The sequence below is a fragment of the Melanotaenia boesemani genome, chromosome 15 (genome assembly GCF_017639745.1).
Source record: "Melanotaenia boesemani isolate fMelBoe1 chromosome 15, fMelBoe1.pri, whole genome shotgun sequence".
NCBI classification, from domain to species: Eukaryota; Metazoa; Chordata; class Actinopteri; order Atheriniformes; family Melanotaeniidae; genus Melanotaenia; species Melanotaenia boesemani.
The window spans coordinates 7,474,543-7,499,513 of NC_055696.1; the positions used below are offsets into that span (position 1 = coordinate 7,474,543).

General features: G+C 37.7%; 2 protein-coding genes across 6 annotated transcripts in view; both read left to right on the top strand.

The window, feature by feature from the left end:
• The first annotated feature begins 24 nt into the window (after positions 1-24).
• pld2 (phospholipase D2) lies at positions 25-20,267 on the top strand. Of its 2 annotated transcripts, none has more exons than XM_042008243.1 (24): positions 25-155; positions 7,918-8,078; positions 8,199-8,320; positions 9,235-9,377; positions 9,524-9,617; positions 9,979-10,044; positions 10,219-10,277; positions 10,385-10,630; positions 10,726-10,869; positions 10,968-11,051; positions 11,169-11,247; positions 11,370-11,480; positions 11,589-11,798; positions 11,915-12,062; positions 12,150-12,268; positions 12,564-12,677; positions 15,054-15,158; positions 15,491-15,579; positions 15,804-15,917; positions 16,314-16,360; positions 16,649-16,783; positions 17,349-17,502; positions 17,785-17,902; positions 17,991-20,267. In XM_042008243.1, the coding sequence occupies exons 2-24, from the start codon at positions 7,946-7,948 to the stop codon at positions 18,213-18,215; spliced, it is 2,859 nt and encodes a 952-aa protein (XP_041864177.1). In that variant the 5' UTR covers positions 25-155; positions 7,918-7,945; the 3' UTR covers positions 18,216-20,267. The 2 variants fall into 2 exon arrangements, with proteins under 2 accessions (XP_041864177.1, XP_041864178.1); XM_042008244.1 differs by lacking the exon at positions 25-155 and adding an exon at positions 1,755-3,343.
• Positions 20,268-22,410: 2,143 nt separating this feature from the next.
• mink1 (misshapen-like kinase 1) overlaps positions 22,411-24,971 on the top strand; it is a 33,358-nt gene continuing 30,797 nt past the window's right edge. For 3 of the 4 annotated variants that reach the window (XM_042008277.1, XM_042008279.1, XM_042008280.1), the window contains exon 1: positions 22,411-23,729. In XM_042008277.1, the coding sequence (XP_041864211.1) occupies positions 23,673-23,729 (57 nt within the window). In that variant the 5' untranslated portion in view covers positions 22,411-23,672. The remainder of the gene's footprint in view (positions 23,730-24,971) is intronic. The other variant, XM_042008278.1, reaches the window with a different exon arrangement.

Below are 24,971 nucleotides of genomic sequence, written 5' to 3' on the forward strand. Positions count from 1 at the left end.
GACTAAAGTGAGCATCACCTACCGGGGAATAGTAATAAACTCTTGTCTGAAACCGGTTGGATTACGATTAAATCTTGGCCTAAATTATCATTTTAGCTGATCGTCCTGCATGTGGGATAGCGGTGTGTGGCTATCCGTGGCTGTAATTGAACTCGGTAAGTATTTTTAGGCCTAAATTGGCATAACATCTCCCGCTGTGTTATATCGGAGACGGTGGAAGTGCAGATTTCACATAACTGAGATACGAAATACCCAGATACAGAGTCTGACAAGCGTGAAACAGTAATATTTTTTATGTGTGACATTTGTATGCATAGTTTTGTTGATGTCGTGGTAAAGTCGTAGGAAACGAGGGACTGGGTGGAGACGGCAAAACTTAGCTTTCAGTGTTTTAAGCCTTTACAGCGAGAGTTAGTCGAAAATGCTACGGGAAGAAATCCCTGTCGAGTTTAGTCTCAAACTGATTCATATGTGAATTTAAAACTCTGATAGATTGAGGAGTAGTTTAGCATAATTCATGGGTCAATCCAAACTTACATCACCTTTCATGGCTGAGGCAGAAGCTTCTTTTCTTTTTTAAAGACTGTTTTATTTTCTTAGAGGACTATTATATTGTAATGTTTTAAAGACGTGATTAAATGTTGAACTAGTCAGAAGGAATACCAAACTCCATCTATTTTAGGGTACACTTTTTTCGGAAAATGGATAAACATTTCTGCCAAGATGACACAGCATAGTTGTTTGAGGAATGTAGTCTCTGAGAAATATTTATAACCCATGGTTTGCTTTAATTTCTTGTGACAATTGTCAGTTTAGCATACATTGTCAGATCAGCATACGCATAGTGCAAACTGACGACTGCACCTAACCCTAACCCGCATGCTCATTAACGTAATGTATGCTACTCTGATGCGTATGCTAAACTGACAGAACACCGGTTGTAGTGTGCTAACATGTGATATTTATAGTGGATAAATAAGTAATAAAAAGTCCAGTGAAATTAAGCTAGCATGGTGCTGGTAAAATATTTTAAAAAATATAATCATTTTGTCATTTTGTCAATATATATATATACATATATATATATATATATAAATGAAAATTGGAAATCCTAACTCATCTCTGAAGGTTAAAAGTTTTGGGTGTTGAGCTGCTTAGTTTAATCCTATGGTTTCACCTTAAACCACACCCAGTAATGATGTATGTCTGCATTTTTTGCACACGTGATCTTCTCCTGTTACAGCTCTGTAGTAACAATGAGATTTTTAGTTGGTGGGAAGTATTTATTTATTTATTTTTTCATTTGGAAAAAGATTATTTCAGTTAAATAGGGTTACCTTCAATAAGTTGCTTGATATTTCCAAAATAAATTTGTCCATTGGTACTAACAAGGTAGTTTTTAAACAAACCGGAAAATCACCATACAGTAAACTGCAATTTCTTTGCAACTCACTGCTTTTGAATTGAGATTGAAATTTAAATGTACTTTATAATCCCTAAAGGAGAATGTATATAGTTGCGATATAAATGAAATAAGTAATTGGCCATTTGTCAGTATAAGCAGTTGTGTTGGGTTATAGATGTGGGCAGGATTGACCATACTTTGTTGCAGTGAAGCTGAAGACATCTCTGGATGAACACACTTTTTGTTAAGTCTTTATGTGGTGAAGAAGGTGTGCAGTGTTATCAATAATATTAAGCAACAGACTCAGCATTGTTATTTAGTGGCGGTTCCAGAGTGGCTTTTTTCCACCAGTGTCAGTGATCCAGACTGCACAAAATTCAAAAGGCATGTGAAACAAACTAATTATACTCATAATTTATATTGCAGTAAACATCTTTGCCTTAACTAAAATAAGGGGGCGTTGCAATAACTATATAAAATGCCATATTATATATTATATTTTTTTATGTTATATATTATATTTTATTTATTTTATATTATAAATTATACTCTGGCAGCTATTACTTACTTTATTTTATCTTATTACTTTATTATTCTGTTTTGCATTGACTGGAGGACTTAGTAATTATGTGCACTTTTTGTTGCAATGACAATAAAATTCTATTCTATTCTAAAACACATGCAGAGATTTATGGTCCTGTGAATGCTTGTTGTGAAATATCTTTCAGATCCTTTTTTTGGCTGTCTTCTTTGTTGTAGAGGACACTGGGTGAAAAAAGTGTAACCCAAATGTAACCTTAGAAAATGATGCTGTCAAAGTTTCACTTCATCAAGCAAAAAAACCAAATAAATCCTGTTATGTCAACACTAGGCTTCTTTCAAGGGTATACAGTTAATATCACCCTTCCGGTGTTTGTATGCACCGGTTGCAGTGTCGGTTTTGGTGTGCTTTATGCATACTTAGAGGCAAGTACAAACAAGCTTTTCTGACTATACAAAAAAAAAAAAAAAAAAAAAAACACATTGTATGTATTGGCACTCAGCAGACCAAAAAGCATGAATGTTAGTTTCAGTTTACATGGTTGAATGGTTGAAAATCATCTAGGTTTAAAATTGAAAAGGACAGAAGAGCAGGAAAAAAGTGGAGAAGCAGTTTATATTAAGTTGAAATGGTCGTATAGCAGTTAAAACGTCACTTTTTATTTCCTGGGAAATGTTTGTGGTCCAAATAGGACTAATTTTGGTCACCACTTTGGTGACCAAGTAATATTCCTACAAATGTAGAACACCTGGTTAATATTCTGTATATCTGATTAGAGAAGTAAAAAACAAACAAACAAAAAACTATATGATATTATTATAAAATAAATCATACACTGCAGGGATTTAGAACAAAGATATGGGAGTACAGATATTGCCTTTGGAATGTAGGCACTGATCAAATTTGCAGATATTTTTTAAGGAAACTGATTAAATAATCACACTTTGTTAGATACACTTTTCTAGTACTAGGTTGGACCCCCTTTTGCCTTCACAACTTCCTTATTTCTTTGAAGCATAGATGCATCATGGTGTTGGAAACATTCTTCAAAGAGTTTGGTCCATATTGGTGTGATAGCATCACACAGTTGCTGTAGATTTGTTGGCTGCCCATCTATTTTGGAAATCTCCTGTTCCACCACATCCCAAAGGGAGGATGGATCAATATTTTAATGAAGCTTACACCAAATTCTGACCCTACCATCTGTGTAGAAAAGGCCCCAAAGTCTCCAGTTCATTTAGTTGTAGTCAGCCGATATTCCAGTGTCTATTGCGCGAGGATGGCCAGTTTACCGGTTAGTTGTATTGCGGGTGACGTCATCTGGTAGAGTTTCATGTGTAACATTCTTTGTGGTGGGCTACGGTCACCTGTTTGAGCAATGTGTGCGTGAATGACCAGTGAGTATAACTAGCACATAATCTTTGTTATATTTGGGATGACATACAGCGGGGTATTTTCTGTTGTTTATAGCAAGCAAAGTTCAGAACTTGGGCACGTTAATTACTCTGTGCCTGCGGCTAATTAGCCACTTAGCCTTCCCGTGCCCACACCTCAGATTTAAATGTGTTCTGGTTATAGAGTTACGTATGCTTATGCATAGTCCGGGTTCAGTACAGTAGTGAGAGTGTTACTGTTGCAGCAAAATGCGCTGTAACTAGCGCAATGTAGTGTTTTATCGCCTAACGTGCGAAGCTAATGTTAACGCGTAACCGGAAGTAGCAAATGTAGACCTTCACATTAAGAGCGCTTTGCTAGTTCCGTTACCGGAAGTGCTCTTGCTATAATTGATGGTAACTTGACCAGACTGAAAACTAAGTGTACTGAATGTTGTAGTGGGGGATTTAGTGTTTTTTTTATTATATTGATCAAAGGGACATATGTTTTCAAGCTATTGGTTTGTGTTTATTTCTGGTTATGTTATTTACCCTGACCTAAGTTATGTTTGTATTGTTCCTTATAGAAAATCCACACATCCACACACAATTGAGAAATAAAGCAGAGAAGGAAACTTTACATCAGCCTCTCAGTCTTTACTAGCTCATACTCTGAGTGGACTTAAGAAGTGCTCTGGCCGGCACCCCTGTGTGAACCTGGTGATCAAACCCAGAGTCAGCACCTCCCAGCCAGTCCATTGCTTTCTCCATAACAGTCTGAATGTCACAGCTGAAATCAAGACTCATCAGACCAGGCAACATTTTTCCAATCTTCTATATTCCAGTTTTGGTTAACCCGAGTGAATTGTATCTTCAGTTTTATGTTCATAGCTGAGAGGAGTGGCACTTGGTATTATCTTCTGCTGATTTAGTCCCTTTACTTCAAGGTTCGCCATGCTATGCGTGCAAAAATGGTACTCTGCATACGATGGTAATAAACAATTGCTATCTAAGTAGCCATTACCTGTCTATCATCTCTAGCCAGTCTACTCATTCTCTTCTGACCTGGCATCTACAAGACATTTTTGTCCAGACACCTACCACTCACTGGATATTTTATCATTTTGCTGTGGAAACCTTCGAGAGGGTTGGGTGTGAAAATTACAAATGATCAGTTTCTGAAATACTCAGACCAGCTTGTCTGGTACCAACAACCATGCTATATCCAGTCACTTCAATCCTCTTTTTTTCTGATTCTCAGTTTGAACTAGTTGTCTTGGCCATGTCTACATGCATATTTGCATTAAGTTATTGGTTAATTAGCAATTTGGGTTAACTAGGCAAGGCAAGGGCAAGGCAGTTTATTTGTATAGCTCATTTCATGTACAGGGCAATTCAAAGTGCTTTACATAAAACAAAGGCATTACAGATATTTAGAAATAGTAAAAGACATCAACACATAATCACAATAAAATAATAAATTACATTAAAATGATTAAAAGCAAGATAAGTTAAAAAAAAAAAAGTTAGCATGCAGATTTCATGCATAGCATGAGAAAAGAATTGCTTTTAACCTGGATTTAAAAATGCCTACATTTGGTGAAAGTTTAATCTCCACTGGCAGTTTGTTCCCCTTGTTTGCAGCATAACAGCTAAATGCTGCTTCTCCATGTTTAGTCTGGACTCTGGTTTGGACTAGTTGACCAGAGTCTTTGGATCTAAGAGCTCTGCTAGGTTTATATTCTCTGAACATATCACAGATGTATTCTGGGCCTAAACCATTCTGGGATTTGTAAACAATCAGAAAGGTTTTAAAATCTATTCTGTGACTGACTGGAAGCCAGTGTAAAGATTTCAAAACTGGTGTGATGTGTTCAGATCTCTTAGTTCTGGTTAAAACTCTAGTAGCAGCGTTCTGGATGAGCTGCAGATGTTTAATGCTCTTTTTAGGAAGTCTTGTTAAAAGACCATTACAGTAATCCAGCCTACTGGAGATGAATGCATGGATGAGTTTCTCCTGGTCTTTCTGGGAGACTAAACTTTTAATTCTGTTGATGTTTCTGAGCTGGTAAAAAGCTGTCTTAGTGACAGCTTTGATGTGGCTGCTGAAAGTCAGGTCTGAGTCTTATCAACACTCCAAGGTTACAAACTTGGTCGGTGATTTTAAGAGCCTGAGTCTCCAGGTGTTTGCCAATGCTGACCCTCTTCTCTTTGCTACCAAACAGAATAATCTCAGTTTTGTCTTCATTTAATTGTAGAAAATTCTCCTTTATCCAGGTGTTTATTTGCTCCAGACACTGACAGAATAAGTCTATTGGACTGCAGTCATCTGGTGACAGAGACACATAAAGTTGTGTATCATCAGCATAACTTTGATAATAAATGCTATAGTTCTGTGATATTTGACCCAAAGGGAGCATATACAAGTTGAACAGAAGAGGTCCAAGGACTGACCCCTGGGGGACTCAACAAGTCACGGCCACTTGCTCAGATTTATAGCTGCCGATCGTAACAAATAACTCCGACCTTCTAAAATAGGACCTGAACCAGTTAAGGACAGAGAGAGTTTTCCAGCCTGTGCAACAGGATTCTGTGATCTACAGTATCAAACGCAGCACTGAGATCCAACAGAACCAGGACTGATACTTGACCAGAATCAGTATTCAACCTAATGTCATTTAACACTTTGACCAGAGCTGTTTCAGGGCTGTGATGAGGTCGGAAGCCGGACTGAAATTTATCAAGATTTCCACTTTCATTTAAAAAGTCATGAAGCTGGTGAAATACAACTTTCTCAATAATCTTGGAAATAAAAGAGAGGTTAGAGACAGGTCTATAGTTGTTCATTATAGAGGCGTTTAGAGTCCTTTTCTTTAGGAGTGGCTTAATAGCAGCTATCTTTAGTGACTTGGGAAAAATGCCTGATGCCAGTGAGCTGTTAACTATCAGTAGGAGATCACTTTCTACTGAGGTAAAAACAGTTTTTAAAAAGTTGGATGGTATCATGTCCAGAGTGCATGTTGTTGATTTCAAATGCCAAACTGTTTCTTGTAGGATTTTTAAATCAACCATTTTAAATTGCGGCATAGCATCAGAATTATTTCCAGGTTTTAGACACAGACTAGTTTTTTTGTGTGACTGTGTGGAATTAATATTTTGCCTAATTGTTTAAATTGTTTGGCTAAAAAAGTTGGCAAATTGGCTGCATTTCTCAGTGGAAAGGAGCTTTGGGCTTATCTGTATAGGAGGATCTGTAAGTTTTTCAATCATAGCAAACAGAGTGCGAGAATTGTTGACATTCCTGTTAATCATTTCAGATAAATGCAGCTCTTTGGCCTTGCACAGCTCATTGTTATGGTTACGCAGGCTTCGTTTGTACAGCTCATAGTGAATTTGAAGTTTATTTTTTCGCCATTTCCGCTCAGTTTTTCTGCATTCTCTTTTTAGGCTGGTAACCACAGTGGTGTTTCTCCATGGTGTTTTCTGTTTGCTCAAAGTGCTCTTGATTCTTTTGGGAGCAACAGCACCCATTACATTCAAGACTTTCAGACTGATATGATGCAGGAGTCCATCAACTGACTCTGCACTGGTTGTTGGTAACATAGCTATGGCTTCCACAAATTTAGCACTTGTTCTTTCATTAATGTACCTCTTCCTAACCAAGGAGCAGGTTGGTTGGTTGGTTATTATTCCTGCCTTGTATCATCAGATTCTTGTGTCTTTGCTCTTTCATGGTATACATACTGTAGCTACATGCTTTTGTAGATATTAGATAGGATGTAGATGTGGCCTGATCTTTAATGTTTCATCTTTATTTCAATTCTATTCTCTTCTGTTACACCTTTGCAGGCACACACACACCCTCCTTTCCTGTTGCCTTGTTTCCCAGGAAACACTCAGCCATTCAAAGACCTCTACCCACACACCATACAAAAGGCTTCATACACACCCTGTTTTCTCCCTGGCAGCTGTGTCGCACACGTCTCATATGTCACGATATTGACAAGCTGATCAGCAGATAAATACCCCAATATACCTGCAGTCTATTAAATCCTTCTGTTTTTGGCATTTTGACAGTGATACTGAATACTACCTCACATAATCTATTCTTGGTTGCTGTGATACTGAGTTGTACTTCTTGCTGTGTGATCATGATACATCATCCACCACTGAGATTTCACGTTGTGACCCTGTTTGTCAGAATATCCACTGAATTTTCAGATACTTGAATCATATCACTACATTGTTTTACATGTTGTGCAAATGCAGTGACTGAACCTTTGGCTCCTGCATTATTGTTTAATGCTGTTGGTGGTATGAAAAACATAATGGTTCTTTTATTGCTGTTGTTGCTATGAGCAACAAATAGAAGTGTTGCTGCAGCCTCTGCATATTTGATCAATGAGATATTTCAGTTATGCTGCTAAAACACGACTTCAAGTTATATAATACCACATACTATAACTTAAAATCTCATTAGCTTTAGTTTGCTTAAAGAAACTGGTTTTGGTTGTACATGTAATAAATCTTTTTTTTTTTTTTTTTTTTGGTGAGCAAACTTTTTCTGTTTCTGTTGATCTATTTTCTTGCTGTATCAGGTTAACCGGCATTGGCAACAAAATTGTAATGGCCAGTTCAGAGGATGTGATTGAGCCAGTGCTTGTGAGCTCAGCAGCTCAAAACTTGGAAAGAAGGCGCTTCTCTTGTGACCATGATCATTTCAGTCCAGATGAGTTGGATGGTCTCATTTCGAGCAGTGGTAAGAATGAAAAAAAATGAATGAATGAATTGGTAAATGTATTTTAAGAGCTCCTCATTGAGATCCTTATGAATAGATTTGAATGGTTTCATTAAAATGTTAAAAATTTCTGTGTTGCAGATGGCCGCCCTTTCATCATTGTTTATCATCTCTCTGAAATGAAACATGAAAATTACTTAATGCCCAACACTCCTATTACATGCAAAGTGGACAACACAGAGAAATATACCACTCGTTCAAAGGTACATTAAGAAATTTTCTGTTTTATATTTATTAACAGCTTTTTCTTTTGTAAGGTGTTAAAATGCTATTGGTACTTCTGGAAGGTTTTAGATGATAAACCTTTTTATTGTTTGACATGTAGATGCCAGTTCTGTTTTCAAGCTTGTCTAAGGACACACAGAGGTTAAACTTTACTGTGCCATAGTGTCATATTGAATCAATTTGAATACTAAAACTGGAGATTAAATTGTATTGCAGGTGGGAACTGGGGCAAGTGTTAACAGTAGGTCTTTCCTGTGTTTTGCTCTCGTTGACCTGCTGCGCTTGAGTCAGAAGGTTCAGTTGATATAAACAGATAAAAGAAGGAGAAGAAGAATGAGAAGAAATGACACAGTTTTCTTTGGAATTTTTGATTCTTTGGAATGCAGGCGTCACATCAGGATGGAAAAGATTCATGTGCATTAGGCTTTGGAACATCACTCATTTGTTTGTATATTATTCTGTATAGAACTAGTGAGTAATCTCATGTCATTTTTACATTGTGACTCATTAATAGTTGAGTTATATTTAAATGGCTCAACCAGTTTGCATATTCTTTCCATCAGTTGCCATCACTGTGCTTTGATCTTCCCCCTAGTCTTTTGGATGTGGACAGAAATCGTAGTACATGGTATATGCAACTGAGTGCATAGTGTAACCAAGACCTCAGCTGAACAATAGAATAAAGAATTGTAAGGAAAATGTGTCCATAAAAAAGCATGTCAAAAGCTATTAATAACTTTTTACTTTCAGTTAAGATAAAAATTGGTGTGATTTTGCCAAAACATAAGTCATTAAAGGGGTTGAAATTCACAGTGGTTTAAAGTTGCCTGACTTTCTTTAGTTTTTAATGTTTTTCATGCTAATGGGCATAATGTGAATGATATCCCTACAGGTCAATGTAGGAACCCTGTACACAGTGCAGTTCACACATGGCCACTTCCACTGGAGAGTGAAGAGGAAGTACAAGCACTTTCAGGAGCTGCATCGAGACCTTTACAAGCACAAAATTTTGTGTCAGTTAATGCCACTTGGAAGGTTGGTGTACCAATCTGTTTATCACAATCATGCAAATCGTCCTCTCACACTGAGAGAGATGCATTAGAAATCGGCTTTGCTTTGAGTTTTTAATGTCAAATCTCTCCAGCACTGATTATTTTGAATATGTTAATTTTTTCATAAAGGTTTGCTGCAGATAGGCACCAACTGAGTAACATGACAGAGGAAATGCCCAGCCTGCAAGGGACTGAACGGACAAGAAGAACCTCCAGCAAGATGGTATTAAGATTGTTGGATTCTGTCATAAGTTACAAGATTATATTTGCTATGTCACCAATGAATTGAATCTTTATTTATTAATGAATTTTTGTGGCATACGCAGCAGCTAAATGTGACAAAACAAAGATAATCTATTAAAACATGTTTTCATATGGTATCTTGTACAGTATTTCTCTTATGCCAACATTGGGCCCACAATAACACGCAACAAAATGTTTTGAGTATTTTAAAACAGTGTTTATTAAACACACTCCTGGTGCAGGTCTTCCAGGTGACCAATTCTAAAGTTGTATCCAGTCAAACATTTAAACATTAATTTATGTTCACATCTGTTAATTAATACACTGCTTTCCTGATCCAGAAATACCTTGAGGAATACCTGAATGGTCTGCTGGAGAATGCATTCTGCAGGAATGACCACAGCATGGTAAATAATTATAATAAATTTTATTTAAAGTGGTTTTCAGGAAACCCAAGGTCAGGAGGGAGCCAACATTACGATGATACCTTTTTACTGATGTACAGAAGTGGTTGCTATACATTCTGTGGTCAATCAGCATGATTAAATGGTCTCCTGGTCTTTTTTTTTTCTTTTGCTCAGTTGGAATTCCTCTCAGTCAGCTCTCTCTCCTTTGTAACTGATCTGGGACCCAAGGGCTTGTAAGGAAAACACTTTGGCTAGATGTGTGTGGGATCAAAGTACCAAGGAAGATGACTAAATTCATGATGCAGGCTCATTGTGGTTTTTTTGTGTATATTTGTCTCAGGGAGGGGCCTATTATCAAGAGGTCAGGGGGTCACCGGATCCAAGGTCTGAACTGCATTGGCCATCACCAGTTCTGTTTCCGCTGGTCACACCGCTGGCTAGTGGTGAAGGATTCCTTCCTGATGTACATGAGCCGACGCAATGCCAAAATCGACTTTGTCTTGTTGTTTGACCCCGAGTTTAAAGTCAAAGTGGGCCACTCTTACACTGACACCAAACACGGAGTCTGCATTGAGAATTTTACCCGGTATGTCCGTTCTGTGTTTGATTATGTATTTAGCACTTATTGTACACTATATGTGTTTGTCATACTTTCTTGGCCTGTTTTGTTTTTTTTATCAGGAGCTTGATCATTAAGTGCAGAAGCTACAGACAAACTCACTGGTGGAGTCATGAAATCAACCAGCTAGCCGAAAGCTGTGACTTTCTCAAAGTGCAGCGCTTTGAGGGATTTGCTCCACCACGAGAGAAGACTCTCACGAAATGGTCAGTCATGTTGTCTGCCCATGTTTGTAAAAATAGCAATAACCTTCAGTGATAGCCCCAAACCTAAGTGTTAACAACTGACTGATGATTCTTTTAAGGTATGTGAATGGAAGTGGCTACTTTGCAGACCTAGCAGATGCTCTTGAACAAGCCAAGGAGGAAATTTTCATCACTGATTGGTGGTGAGAATCAGACAGATTCTGCATTTTCTGTTTTACTGATGTCACTTTTACATTAAAATTAGTTCAGTGTCCAGTGAATTATATCCCTAATATATATCTGTATTTTTTTCCTGTCAGGCTCAGTCCTGAAGTGTTCCTAAAGAGACCAGCAACTGATAATCACTGGCGACTGGATGAGATACTTAAACGGAAAGCAGTAAGGCTTCCCCCAGGATTGTTCTTTATAAGGATCAGAATGATATATAAAATTCACAGTACCTGTGCAGATGTTATTAAAACTGCACCCCCTCTTTTTTCCCCCCTCCTTTTTGTCTGCAGGAACAAGGAGTTAAAGTGTGTGTCCTGCTGTACAAAGAGGTGGAGGTGGCACTTGGCATCAAGAGTGACTACAGCAAGAGGACTCTCATGAATATGCATCCAAACATCAAGGTCTGTCATTTTTCTAACTTGATTTGCAGACACTTGCAACGAGACACAGTTGTCAACAGAGGCCTAATCTTTCACTTCAGTAACAATTTTGCTCTTGGGATCCATCAGGTGATGCGACATCCTGACCATTTGTCATCTGTGGTCTTCTTTTGGGCTCACCATGAAAAGATGGTGGCGATTGACCAAACTGTGGCCTTTGTAGGAGGGATCGACCTGGCATTTGGTAGGTGGGATGACAGCCAGTACCGCCTGACTGACCTGGGTTTAACAGAAACGTCAAACGGTGCAGTTGAGGAGCCTCTGAAGGAAGATATGAAAGTAAGGATGTAATTTGTTCAGCTTGTTAATTTGCAAATCATTGTTATGTTTACTGTAGGTTCTGAATCAATGTGCTTTCAGTATGTCAGAACTTAATTGATGACTCTGTCAACCAGGATAATGGTGTGGATTTAAGCCCAAAACCAGAGAACCAAACAGAACAAGGCTCAGAGAATTTGACTGGTAACACTAAACTGTGGCTTGGCAAAGACTACAGCAACTTTATCACAAGAGACTGGGTCCAACTGGACAGGCCATTTGAAGGTACATTATCTAAACCTCAGTCAGTATCACATGTAAACACTCTGGAGAGTCTCTGGAGAATAAAAGGATTGCTTCTTGTTGTTTTAGATAACATCGACCGCACTAAAGTTCCTCGCATGCCATGGCGTGATCTGTCTGCAACTGTTCATGGCAAAGCTGCCAGGGATGTAGCCCGCCACTTCATCCAGCGCTGGAACTTCACCAAAGTCAGTCAATAAAGAAGGCTGGGTGTTATCACAGCTTTGAATTGATAAGTAAAGGGCAGCTTATATTAGAGGCTTAGTCTACCAGTTCAGAAGATTCAGGTAACACATTTTACAGCCCTAATGCTATCTTACGTGTCAGCTTCCCTTGAAAGTTAATAACTGCAACTAAAGATTATCTGAAATGTCCATGGCTTAAAACCTGTCTCAAATAGAGTTTTAGCAACAGTTAGGAAGAATTTATTGCTATCAGGAAGATCAGAGATCTGAATGCATTCTTTTGTCTTTTCATTTTTAGATCTTTAAAAACAAGTACAAAGATGACTTCTACCCATATCTTCTGCCCAAGTCTCACTCTACTGCTGACTTACTGTCATTCACTGTGCCTGAATCCAGGAAAGCCAAAGTCCAGGTAGGTTATCACACATACAGACTGCAGCAGAAGTTAATATCTGTGCAACCTCTGTGCAAAAGATGTGTTGGATTTGATTGGTAAAACATGTGTGTTCTGTTTGCCTAAATGCTTTCCCTCCTGAATGAAAGGAGTTGGTCTGAGGACTGCAAGAGCATGGCATTATGCAAATTGATCGTAACTTGATGCCGGTCAAGTCACGGGGAGTCACATGAGAGGGCAAAACTTGATACTGTTGGCAATATACCAGATTGTTTGGAGCTGGTAGACACCAGTCAGAGAGCATCAGCAGTAATTTATACTGAAATTAGGTTGAAAAACAAAAAATTGCTCAGCTGTAGATTGAAAGATAATCTTGATCAAGGTGATTTAATGTTTCCTATAATAATCTCATTAATCTGAATTAATTTAGGCTGTGAAGAATCTTCCAGATTATTCTAATGATTGCGGGTGAGTGTTTTAGTCTAAAATAAAACTTTTTCTAACTACTTCAGCACTCATGTGGAAGGACACAGCGGTTACAGCCTGGAAACTGTGGTGTCTTACTTTTCTATGCGAGTGCTGATTAGTTCAGCAGTATAGGCTGTGAGTTTGAATAATAAGAATTGCAAATCTAATTCCTGCTTGGATAGCAGTTTTCTTATTGCTTCCTAGTAAACTTTTGTTGTTATTTAATTGACAAAGGGATAAAATGCAAAAATCCAGGCCACCCAGCATCTGTCTTAGTCTGAAAATAATTATACTCTTTAATCTTAATGCAGTATGCTCATTAAGCATAGTCTTTTATGCTTTTGTTTTCTTATGTAAGATGTCTGTTTTATGGCTCAATGAGCATCACATCTAATTCATACTTACTTTCAGTAAGATTTTCATTTTACATGGTCATATTACTTTCCATGACAGATACTACTTGATACAATGCTGCCTTAAACAAAAACACCATTAGTTCAGTGATTTTTCAGCTTTAAAAAATATTGATAATTTGATTTACAACTAAAGGTTGGAATGCTGCAGCTCAGAAAGATGACCTGATCACAGATGATTAGAGGATATTTCTGCTCCTGCACAGTGTTTTCCTTCTTGATATATCATGCTTTCCATCTATTTAACGTGGATGGCATCTCTGCTGCAGAACAGTGGCCAGTTTAAACTGCACTACAGATTAAAGAGGTGGTACCAGATACTAGCTTCACAATGTATTCTGCTGTGAATCATGGTGTCCTGCACAGCAGATCAATCCCGGGTCTGAGACTCCACACAGAACTACTAAAGCCTTTATAGTTGGCCATATTGTTAAGAGTAGTGGCCAGTGCCCAGATGGGAAGGATATGCTGTAAATGTTTCTTGTTTTGTTTGTACAAAACAAGAAAAGAACAACAGGCACAAGAGCTTTTTCAGCATCATTTTTCCGTGGATAAAACAGAGAAACACAGTGATATTTCTATTAACAAACTGTTGAAACAAAGACTACAGTTAATAACCCTCCCAATTTCTCCTCTGAAATTTGCCATCAAGTCAGATCATCCTCACCATCAGTTAATAGGAAATCAGATGGATCTCTTTACAACAAAGAGCCGCTGTTCTGGCTTTTGAAACACAGCTGTGCAGTGTTCAGCATTTTTGCCGTGGCAGATGGTGAAACAAAAGTAAAGCCAAGAGAACAAAATTACTTTCAACATATTCTGTTCTCTTTAGCAAAGCCGTAGATAAAAAAAATGTACTGCCAAGAACAGAGAGTAAGTAGAAGTGGAGGCTTGCTATTTACAACAGGCTGCATAACACATGATAAAATATGCTACATGTAGTCACATGATGAAAGAATACAATAGGTGAAAAGCAAAATGATCAACGCAGTGCTGATGTATTTAGCAGGATGCTATTACTGTTATATTACTTTAATTCAACATCATATGCTTCAGTTTAAAGTTTTCAGACAGCTACTGTTGAGCATAGGTGTTGAGTAACAACAGGTTTTGCTGTTGCTATGTGCATTTTCTTTTTGTTTTTATTGTGGGCGGTGGCCTGTAAAGAGCCACTGTTCCACGTTAGTCCCCATTTATATTGTTGTTCCTATCAGATTTCAGAGCTGCTTTTTCCAAGTTTGCCCCATTTGATTTTTACTGCTTTAAAGCTGCAGCAAGTCTACTCCATTTTACATGTCAACCCCCCCAAAATAGGCCTCTTTATAAGTAATGAAAACTAAATTTTGTTATGTATAAATTAATCTATTCTTTAGAATGAGACAAATGTGTGTGCTTTTTTTTTAAGTTATAGTGCTTAATTTCTGTGGAATTGCACAGACAATAGATGACACTGTAATCAATGCTGCTTGGAAAAATATTTTTTTTGTCAAGTTTTTATGTGCTATTTCCTCAGGTTTTGCGCTCTGTTGATCGTTGGTCTGCTGGAACCTGTGAGAATTCCATCCTTAAAGCCTACATGCATACTATCGAGAACAGTGAGCACTATATCTACATTGAGGTAAAGAAGCAACATTCCTTGTATTTGTACTGTTAAAAAGGCAGCCATGGAAAAAAATCTAGAAGTCACTGTGACCCTGAATATTTGGAGCTGTATAGCACAAGATTTGTAGAAAAATGTTTCAGTGGTTTAAATTATTAGCTATTTATAGCATGTTGACGATGCTTTGTTTTAATGCCTTCTATGCAACACAATTATTTTGCATCCCTGAAAGAGTCTCTGGCCCATTTGTGATGTTTCATGGGACTGAAAGCTCCTCTCATTGCCAGCTTCTCACCTCTATTGGCCCTCACTTCATACTGAGCCACCATCTGCCTTCTTTCTGCCTTTAGAACCAGTTCTTCATCAGCTGTGCTGATGGGAAAACTGTCCACAATGGGATAGGTGATGCAATTGTGGATCGAATCCTACGTGCTCACAGGTGTGTTTTGATAGTATGAGCCAGATTTATACGATACTTGATTAATTATTTTATTTATTTATTTTTGTAAATTCCAAAAAGCAGCATTTCATTAAGTCAAATATCAAATAGATGATGGTTAGCTGTTACACAACTTATGTCAAAAGACACAATTTAAACATTGTAAATATATTTTAATATGCACGTGTAGACGATGTACATGTTGGCTTTGTGTATTGCTGCAGAGAGCAGAAGAAGTACAGAGTTTTTGTGGTGATCCCTCTGCTTCCTGGATTTGAGGGAGATATTAGCACTGGAGGTGGAAAGGCCATCCAAGCTATTCTGCACTTCACTTACAGGTGAGAGCCTTTTCCTGCCATTATTATTCTTGTGTAAGCCCACAGAACAGAAATAACACTGACAACCACAGAAAATGCACCCTGGTACATCCTTTTATTTGGTATTGACACAATTCCAGTCATGTACATGTGTAATGTTTATATTTTCTATTAACTTTCACTCTCAGTGAAAAATAGAAATGGAGATAGAATATTATTTAATGTTGAGCGTTGTGAAAGTTCAAAGCCATTATTCTGTCAGCGGTGTATTCTTGTGCAGAAAATCGTTAGGTGCTTATGTTATTCAATTTATTTATGCTATGGTTTTAATAGCATCATTCTTAAGTATGATTTGTTTTTATATTATTGCTAAATATTGTTTAAAGCGCTTAGTTCCATTCATTTTTAATTTAAAAGGACGATGTGCCGTGGGGAGCACTCCATTTTATCAAGACTTGGTGAAGGTGAGTTTTCTGTTATCTGTTTTGTTTGCATTCATAAATCCATGTGAGATTAAAAGCAACCACTTTTTTCCTTTCTGATAAATGTCTTTTCTTCTCCCTTTATTGCTCCTTTAAATTGAAGCCACTGGTACTAGGTATCTGCTCACCAGTCTCAAATTTTCCTTGATATTCCTTTTGCAGTGATTTTTTTTCTTTAGGAATTCATATATTAACATGTAAGTTTCTCAATGAATTTTCAGAGTATTATTATATTATCAAATTTGGATGATATTGTGATATTCCCTCTAGTAAAGGAGCAGTGGACCGAGTACATCTCTTTCTGTGGCCTTAGAACACATTCCCAGCTTTCCAAGTCGCTTGTCACAGAGCTCATCTATGTTCACAGCAAGACCCTCATTGCTGATGACCGCTGTTATATCATTGGTGAGTCCCCACAGGTAACAAAAGAAGAGTTATATCCATCGTTTATTTCAAAGCAGCTCATTATAAGTTTTATTTCACAAATTGTTTAAATGTGTTAAAGGCACTACTGCATTGGCTGTATTCATCTTTTATGTTCAGTCTGTGATTTATACGTTTTTCTGATAATTAAACCTGGCAATACAGCACCTTCCCATGAAGTTGTTGTCTGGATGGTCTGCTTATGTTAGTTTATGTTCAGAACTAAATAGTTATATTTTATTTCCTTGGTTTCTTGCATTGAGCTGCAACTTGCCACAGCTAATAACTATAAAGATTAAAGATGGCAATTTGCCATCTTTGAATTTAATATTACTTGGCTATTTTTTCACAAATAAGCTATTATTGAAAGGTTAAGATTCTAATTGCACAGGGAACTAACGTGGAGAAGCTGAAAATCAGCACTTTTTCTAAATGTAACCAATATCCTGATCCAATTTATTCACTCACAGGAATTTACAGACGAGACAGAGTCATCTATCTGAAAGGACATATTTTTAAAAGCCTGTACTCTCCACTTGTCTTCCAGGATCAGCCAACATCAATGACCGCAGCATGCTGGGCAGCCGAGATAGTGAGCTGGCAGTGTTAGTAGAAGATGAAGAGAGGGTCCCATCCATCATGGGAGGAGAGAAATATAAGGCCGGACCACTCACACTTGCTCTACGCAAAGAGTGTTTCAGGTTGGGGCCCAACATGTTTCTCCTGAAATAACATTGTATCTTGAGTGGGCATTAATACCTCAGAACATGATCCAGTTTTTAAAGGATGTTTTTGATCTCCCTGCCTGTTAGGAAAAGTGTTAAAACTAAGAACTTAGCTTCCGTTTTACAAGCAAAACTATATTATCTGATGTATACGATTTAATCCTCTCTAGGTTACATTGTAATAGAAATTTTCTGTGATTTGAATTTGACTGTGTTTGTTGAAACTTTGGCCATTATCCAATTTCTCTTTTGTAATAGGGTCCTTGTTGGAGCAGCTTCAGATCCCAGTATCAATATAGATGATCCAATCAGTGATGATTTTTTCTTCTTGGTCTGGAATGAAACGGCTAAACAAAATACCACCATTTATGACAAGGTATAAAATTAAACAAAAGACATCTTTTTCCTCTTTTGTTTACTTTTTCTTACCTATTTTTTCCTCTTTTTTTCTCCTGGTGTTTCAGGTCTTTAAATGCCTGCCATGCAAAAGTGTCCACAACATGCGGGAGCTGAAAGAGTTCTCCAGCCAGGAACGCCTCTTCGACACGGACCCTGAGCAGGCAGTGGAGGAGCTGAAGGCCATCAGAGGGCTGCTGGTCCACTTTCCCCTACAGTTCCTGTGTGAGGAAAACCTGCTGCCTCCTCTAAACACTAAAGAAGGCATGGCTCCTCTAGAACTCTGGACATAACCATGTTTATGCCAAATCAAACTACTACACGATAGCCTGATGCCTAGCCTATACTTAATATCCAGCACAGTACAATATAATTGTTGCAACACCAGCACTTAAGTAGTGAAAAAAGAAAACTTCATCTTGAGACTGTTTATTTGTAGCCTTATCTAGTTTAGCTTTAACCACTGAAATGCACAATTTCTGCTGACTTATAATCTATTAGAACACTAGATGAACCTCTGCAGGCCAGTTAATTCATGTCTGCAGTGTTTGCTTCATAACTTCTACAGTGCAATATAAACCTTAGGGCTGGCAGCTCATTTAAATGAATGTACAACTCAAGAAAGGATTTCAAGGTTGTGTTGGAGATAGAGCATCACACATGATCTGGGAACATAGTGTACATTTATTGTTACATGTTTTTTTTTTTGTTTGGGTGGGTGGGTGGCTGTGTCTCTTCTCTCTCTCACGCTCTCACTCTCTCCCTCTGAGGCTTCACCTCTCACTGCAGTGCCAGAAAATCTGTCAGAACATTTGTGGTTGTTATGGTGACGGATATAAAGAGATGACTGGATTGTAGCTGAAATATAGGACTGGATGGGGAAGAAATAAGGAGAGGGCTAATGCAAGGGATAACTTACTAAATCAGGATGGTGCACAAGAAAACCGAAAGTAATATGCTGATAAGAGGACAGACCACTTTTAATGGAAGCATCATATTCATATTTTTATTTGGAGGAATTGTGAGTGGGAAAAGAAAAGGGGGACAAGATAATTGAAGGGTGCTGGGTTGATTCACTGTTAATTATTGCAATTCTTTATGTCACCATGACAACCAAGTGAATTTATTTCACCGTGTTGTCAGCAGTTCAGGAAGGAACATTCCATTTGACCACTCCATTGTGCAGCTAATTCCATGGCGTGTGTAGGTGTTGTGAAGTGCGCTGTGTGTGTACCTTATGTTACATTTGCTCAGACATGAGATATTTTCTGAGGTCCAGCCAAGAAGTGACATAATGTGTCTGACACAGTTAATAACTGCCGAAAGTGCCAGTTTGTAGGCATCATCAGTTATTTTAATTACTTTGTTTTGTTTTTTTTAACTTAAAATCAATAACCTTGTTGGTCAATCTGTAAAAATGTCTTGTATTGGTGTTGCAAAAAGAATACCATTCCACTTCTGAAATAATTATTTTACCTAATAATAATTTAGTAGAATATGAAGTATGTATTCCCTGCTGAATGAAGAAGCAAGACTTGGGTTACCTAGGTGACAGAAAACCACAGTGACAAAAACAAGGTGAAAGGGAAATTTCTGTAACTAGACTTCGTACACCTGGGTAAAATAACATTTCTATGTTTTACACAAACACATATTTCAGATGCCACATGACCTGGAATGATATATTAATGTGTGTACAACATCGCTATAAACAAGTTCATAATCCAGAAATTGTAAAACTATGGCATGATGAATCAAATGAAATTGTAGAGACTGTTGTATAAGCTTTTGACACATGTCCACAGGTCAACAACTGGTTTCAGTGCAAACGGTCTGTAAATACGATCAGCGCTCACATGGGGCACATCTTTGGGACACTACCCAAAGCACTTTTGAAAGTAGAGCTAATATATTATTTGTGTTTAGAAAGTCCACATTGCTGGTTTCAGTAATACCCACTTTCTTTTGGAAGGTAATAAAAGCCACAAAACCCTGCATTATAGAAATTGGTGCTAGTCTTTACATAGCACAAGATGGACAAAAGGCTTGAAGTTCTGTTCTTTGTTGTGGATTATTAGAAACATATTTGTTGTACAGAGAAATGACCCTAACACTGTTTCAATCTCAAAGTGAATTTTGCCTTATAACTATTACCACCTATACATTTTTATGAATGTACTACTAACAACTAATTAAACTTTAGTTGCATTTTATCTCTAATAGTCACTATGTGAAAACTGTTTATATGCACATCTGTAGAGGTTATTATTCATAAATGGACCACTAACACTCAGGGGTAAGGAATTCTTACATATTCTTACTTACTCATGTCAGTACAGTTGTGATGAAAAAAATACTTATTTTTCTTGTTTCCTCAATACAAATCTTAATATTAGCTCTCACTTTAATTTAAAACAATGTCCTGCAGCCACTGTTATTGCTCACCCAATAAGGACAACCTTATGCTTTTTCTTTCTTCTTTTTTCTGAGATTACAAAGCATATGTGTATCGTTTCAGTATATATCCAAGTAACCATATTTCTATATGATAAAAGAAAGGAGTAAGGTTCTATCTGGTATTGGAAAATACTGTGAGGTTCACAACTTTAATTCCAATTTTTTTTGTTGTGGTGTAAAACATAAATAGATATTGATTGCAAATTTTAAACCTGAAGCCAATATTTTATTCACAATAAAATGGAGAACATATCAGTTGTTTCCTGAAAATTCCTGAAAAATATGATCCATCTATCCATCCATTTTCTATACTGCTTAGTCCAGTTCTGGTCACAGGGATGCTGGAGCCTACCCCAGGAATTTGCAGGCGAGCACCAGAGTACACCCTGGACAGGTCTCCAGTCCATCACAGGGCCAACACAGAGAGACAAACAACCACTCACATTCATTCCTTGGAAGAATTTAGAGTGATCAATTACTGGTAACTTAATATGCATGTCTTTGGATGGTGGAAGGAAGCTGGAGAACCTGGAGAGAACCCACACATACACGGGGAGAACATGGAAACTCCACACATAAAAGCCACTGCTCAAACCTCATATTGTGCTACAGTGAAAAATATTAATTCTTCTTTAATTTGGCAGCAGCACGACTCAAAATAGTCAGGATGTGGGCAGCAAATGGATGAAAGAAAAAGCTTTACCTTAACATAGTTCTGCAAAACTGTCAACAAATAGTGGACCAATGTCAGGAAAAACATTCCTTAACATAAAATTACAAAGACTTTGCATATTTCATCATCTACAGTACATTAGATTATCAAAACATTCTGTAACATAATCTGAAAATATCTCTGCAATCATGACCAAAAGTTAGTGATGGATATCTGTGATGTTCAGGCCCTCAGATCGCACTGCTTTAAGAATAAGCACCATTCTGTCATGGAAATCACTGCATGGGCTCAGGTACACTTCCAGAAATCATTACTGTGAAAACAGTTTGCTTTGCAATCCACAAATGCAGAAAATCACAAAATTCATACAGCTCTATTATGCTCTACAGCTCTATTTCTATGGGCTAGAGATTGTTTAAAATGGACTAAGGCAAGTAGAAAAGTATTGGCCACATGCCTTAATATTTAAAATTATTTTTTAAAAGCATGGACACCACATGCTCTCAAATGAAAAGAATAGCCATCCAAGCCATCCAGCAGGGCTAGAATGGGGTAAACATTCTCAACTCTTTTGAGTGGTGCCACAGCAATCAAATTCAAAATGAGCTAATATTTTCAGGAAAGGGTAAATTCTTTCAGTTTGAACATTTTATGTGCTCTCTATGCCCTGTTGTCAAAGTATTGGATTATGAGATTTGCAAATCATTGCATTCTGCTACTATTTACAATTTAGTATCCAAACCTTTTTTGAAAGTGGGATTGTACCTCAAACCCTACTCAAATGTGTCCTTTTTTAAATCAGAAAATATGTATAATTTAATAAAAACATGAGTTAAAGTTAAATGTGAATGCTAAAATATGTAGTTTACAGAAAATGCATTGTGTATTGTATTGCTGTAAAACATTTATTTTGATCTTGGTAAACAACTCTGGAATTGAATCATATATTATTGAGAAGCATGATTATCTTCTGAAGACAAAGTAGGCATGGCTTAATGGATGAATAACTGCAGCAATTATAAACTGATAGAGTGGCAGAGGAAATCCAAGATAATATTACATTAGTAGTTACTGGCAAAAGTGAGGAAGAAGGCTGCACTGTTTTGATCATCCTGCAGTATGTTGTAACATAACTTTATAGGCTATATTCAGTGATAAGGAAGGTCAGACCAGGACATGTATGCAGAAAATGATCTCGTTGTGCAGCCAGGAGTAGACAGAGACAGAGACAGTCGCGTAGGTTGATGTCCACTGTAATTTTTCCATGTAATTTGTCCCTGATGCAGCACCGTACCTCTTCAAGCGCAGAAAACACTTGAGGAGTGTTTCGTGCAGCCAATCGTCAGCACAACCCCCTAACTAAATCAAGGCTGGAGTGGGAGGGAGGACTTGGGGAAGCAAAACATGGCGAAAAAACAAGTTTCGATCTTGCTTGCAGGTACAAACTGCACCGCATAGTGCACTGTTGGATTATATCTGTAAGTTAGGGAAAACTGGACGCCGCATAACGACAGCGACGCTTAACTTTAAAGACTGGAGTGCTCCAGCCTACAAGTATTACGGTGGCTGGCGAGAACATTGAGCCTGCCTGTCTGCCTGCCTGTGTTTTCCCCGGAAGGTTGGCAGTACTAGGCGCGACTGTCAACACAGAAAACGCATGAAGAGGGAAAGTTTATTCTGGAAAAGACAGTTTAGTCTGCTAGCTTAGCTACGTCAACTAGCACGTTAAGGTTAGATTAAGCGGACACACCTGAGTCGGTATCTGGAATACATTTTCGCTCTGGCTGAAATTGGGGGATATTTAAGTCGTGGTAACAAGTTTGACAACTGCAACCGCAGGGAACTGTATTTTATAAGAGGGTTATGTTTTAAATTCTCCACTCTTATTCAACAGCAATATTCCAAGAGCTATCCATGTAAGGCTAATGACAGCCTGACGATCGGTTCTGGTGCGGTGCGGACGGACCCGGACGCCATCACATCAGACGTTGCGTTCTCCTTAAAAACAAGCACTGCGCTGTAAAGGCGTAAATGTTGTTTTATACTTTCTCGGCATAACAAGGGATGTTCGGGTGGGACATTAAACCTATCCGATAGTTTTTTCATTTTTTCCCCTCGACATGTATCAGTGTATCAGATGTAACGGCGGGGATGTTGTACAGCAGCAAAGACGCGACGTCTTGTCAAAATGAACGCAGCAAGGTGTTCAACAACAGTGGCAGTGCACTGCATTTAAAACCTGCTACTTATTAATTTGATACTAATGGCTGGCTAACAGCGACTTTAACGGTTCGTTTAAATATCTTGCTTCACACTGAATGTCTTTTGGGGAGATTTTACAGGCGGCGTTTTTGTAAAACAACTGCGGATAATATTATAGCTCTCGGCCAGAGTTGATGTGAGCTAGCCAGCTGGGTGCGTCTGTGGCAGCTCTGCGATGGTTTTGCAAATTTAAGTGTTGTTCCGCAACAGTTTCGGCACATTGGAAAGCCAGTTTACTGTATGTTTCCTTTGGATTTAGCCGTCACAAGTTCGTTAGCGGCCACTTGATTCCCCCTCAAAGTTCGTCTTGTCAAATAACTGGCTAACTTGTTAGCTAACGTCACAAGTTTCGCCAGCTATGTCTGAAAACGCCCCCACACGAAGCCTGGATGACATAGACCTCGCAGCTCTGAGGGTGAGTATAACCATTATTATTGCAAGATAAGTGTACAGCTCTTAAGTTGTGTAAAATGGTGGCAAACTCTTTACATGTTTTGTCACGTGAATGTTTTTCTAGCACAAGCACAACCATGTTGCATACACGCAATAAACTTTAGATAAAATAAACACCCTTTGACCTGTTTGTTGTAGGAAGCAATGCTTTTTTAAAAATTATTATTATTAAAAATTAGTTGTCCACTAAAGATAATCAGTTGTCCACTCCGGATTTCTCCACCTCAAGAACCAAATACTCAAATAACAATAATATTTTTATAATTGAATGTAAACATAAAAAAGGAAAATAAAACATAAGACTCACGACTTCTCTTTATAGACATTTACCATGCTAGATGAATATTGCAAGATTATTAAATTACTCTTAGATCTGGTATTTTTAGTTGACCAAAATCCTGGATTTTTCTTGCCTAAGGGTTTTATTTTTCTCCTTTTGAATGTTTCAGTCTTAGAAAATCTCTGGCCTGTTTCACCACTTCCTGTAAAATTGTGACACACTGTACAAGTCAGAAATTTAATAGAATATTTCTAAATGAAGCTGTATCTTCTGTCAATTTCTTCTTCACACATCTCCTAATCACACCCCCCCCCCCCCCCCAGCCTCCACACACACAAGTGTTGTGTAATTTTCTGATGACGTAAACCCACTTCAGACAAACTTCCTGTTATCTTTAAATGTGTTAAATTAAGAATTGAAGGAAATAAAACGTTATGTGATAATATTTGGCATTTAGATATGAATTCAGTATGATACTAGTGTAAAAGTCTGGCTTTCTTATTGATGATCTTTCCATGTTCATATGGAAAAAAAATCAGCATCGTGTCCATAAGATTGAAAACAGTAATTCCATTAAAAGTCAGTGATTGCTTTTATAGAGTATCAGAAAACTGTAGCATGGTAGCCTCTTCACATCAAATATTTGAAAGTCCTTGCATATGAATTGGACCAAGAGGGGTCTTCACAAAAATATATTAGAATGCAATAAAATCTATATCAATATTAAATGCTGCAATTGACTAGAAACATAAATTACGTGTATCTCCAAACTCTTACTAATGTATAAGGTGTGTTTTCATCATGAAACATTTGCTGTTTGCCATTCTAATTTTTTAGCTGCCATTGCTTTCTAGCATATCTTGTGTGTTACCATCACCTGTTGAATGTTGGAAGAGTGAGAAATTATTGGCAGGACTGCGTATT

Excerpts from the sequence above, each read along its gene's own strand:
- pld2 (XM_042008243.1), top strand. The coding sequence starts at position 7,946 with ATGGCCAGTTCAGAGGATGTGATTGAGCCAGTGCTTGTGAGCTCAGCA. Across the intron at positions 12,063-12,149 it reads ACTGGACAGGCCATTTGAAG|ATAACATCGACCGCACTAAA; the intron begins GTACATTATCTA and ends TTGTTGTTTTAG. Across the intron at positions 17,903-17,990 it reads ATACCACCATTTATGACAAG|GTCTTTAAATGCCTGCCATG; the intron begins GTATAAAATTAA and ends CTGGTGTTTCAG.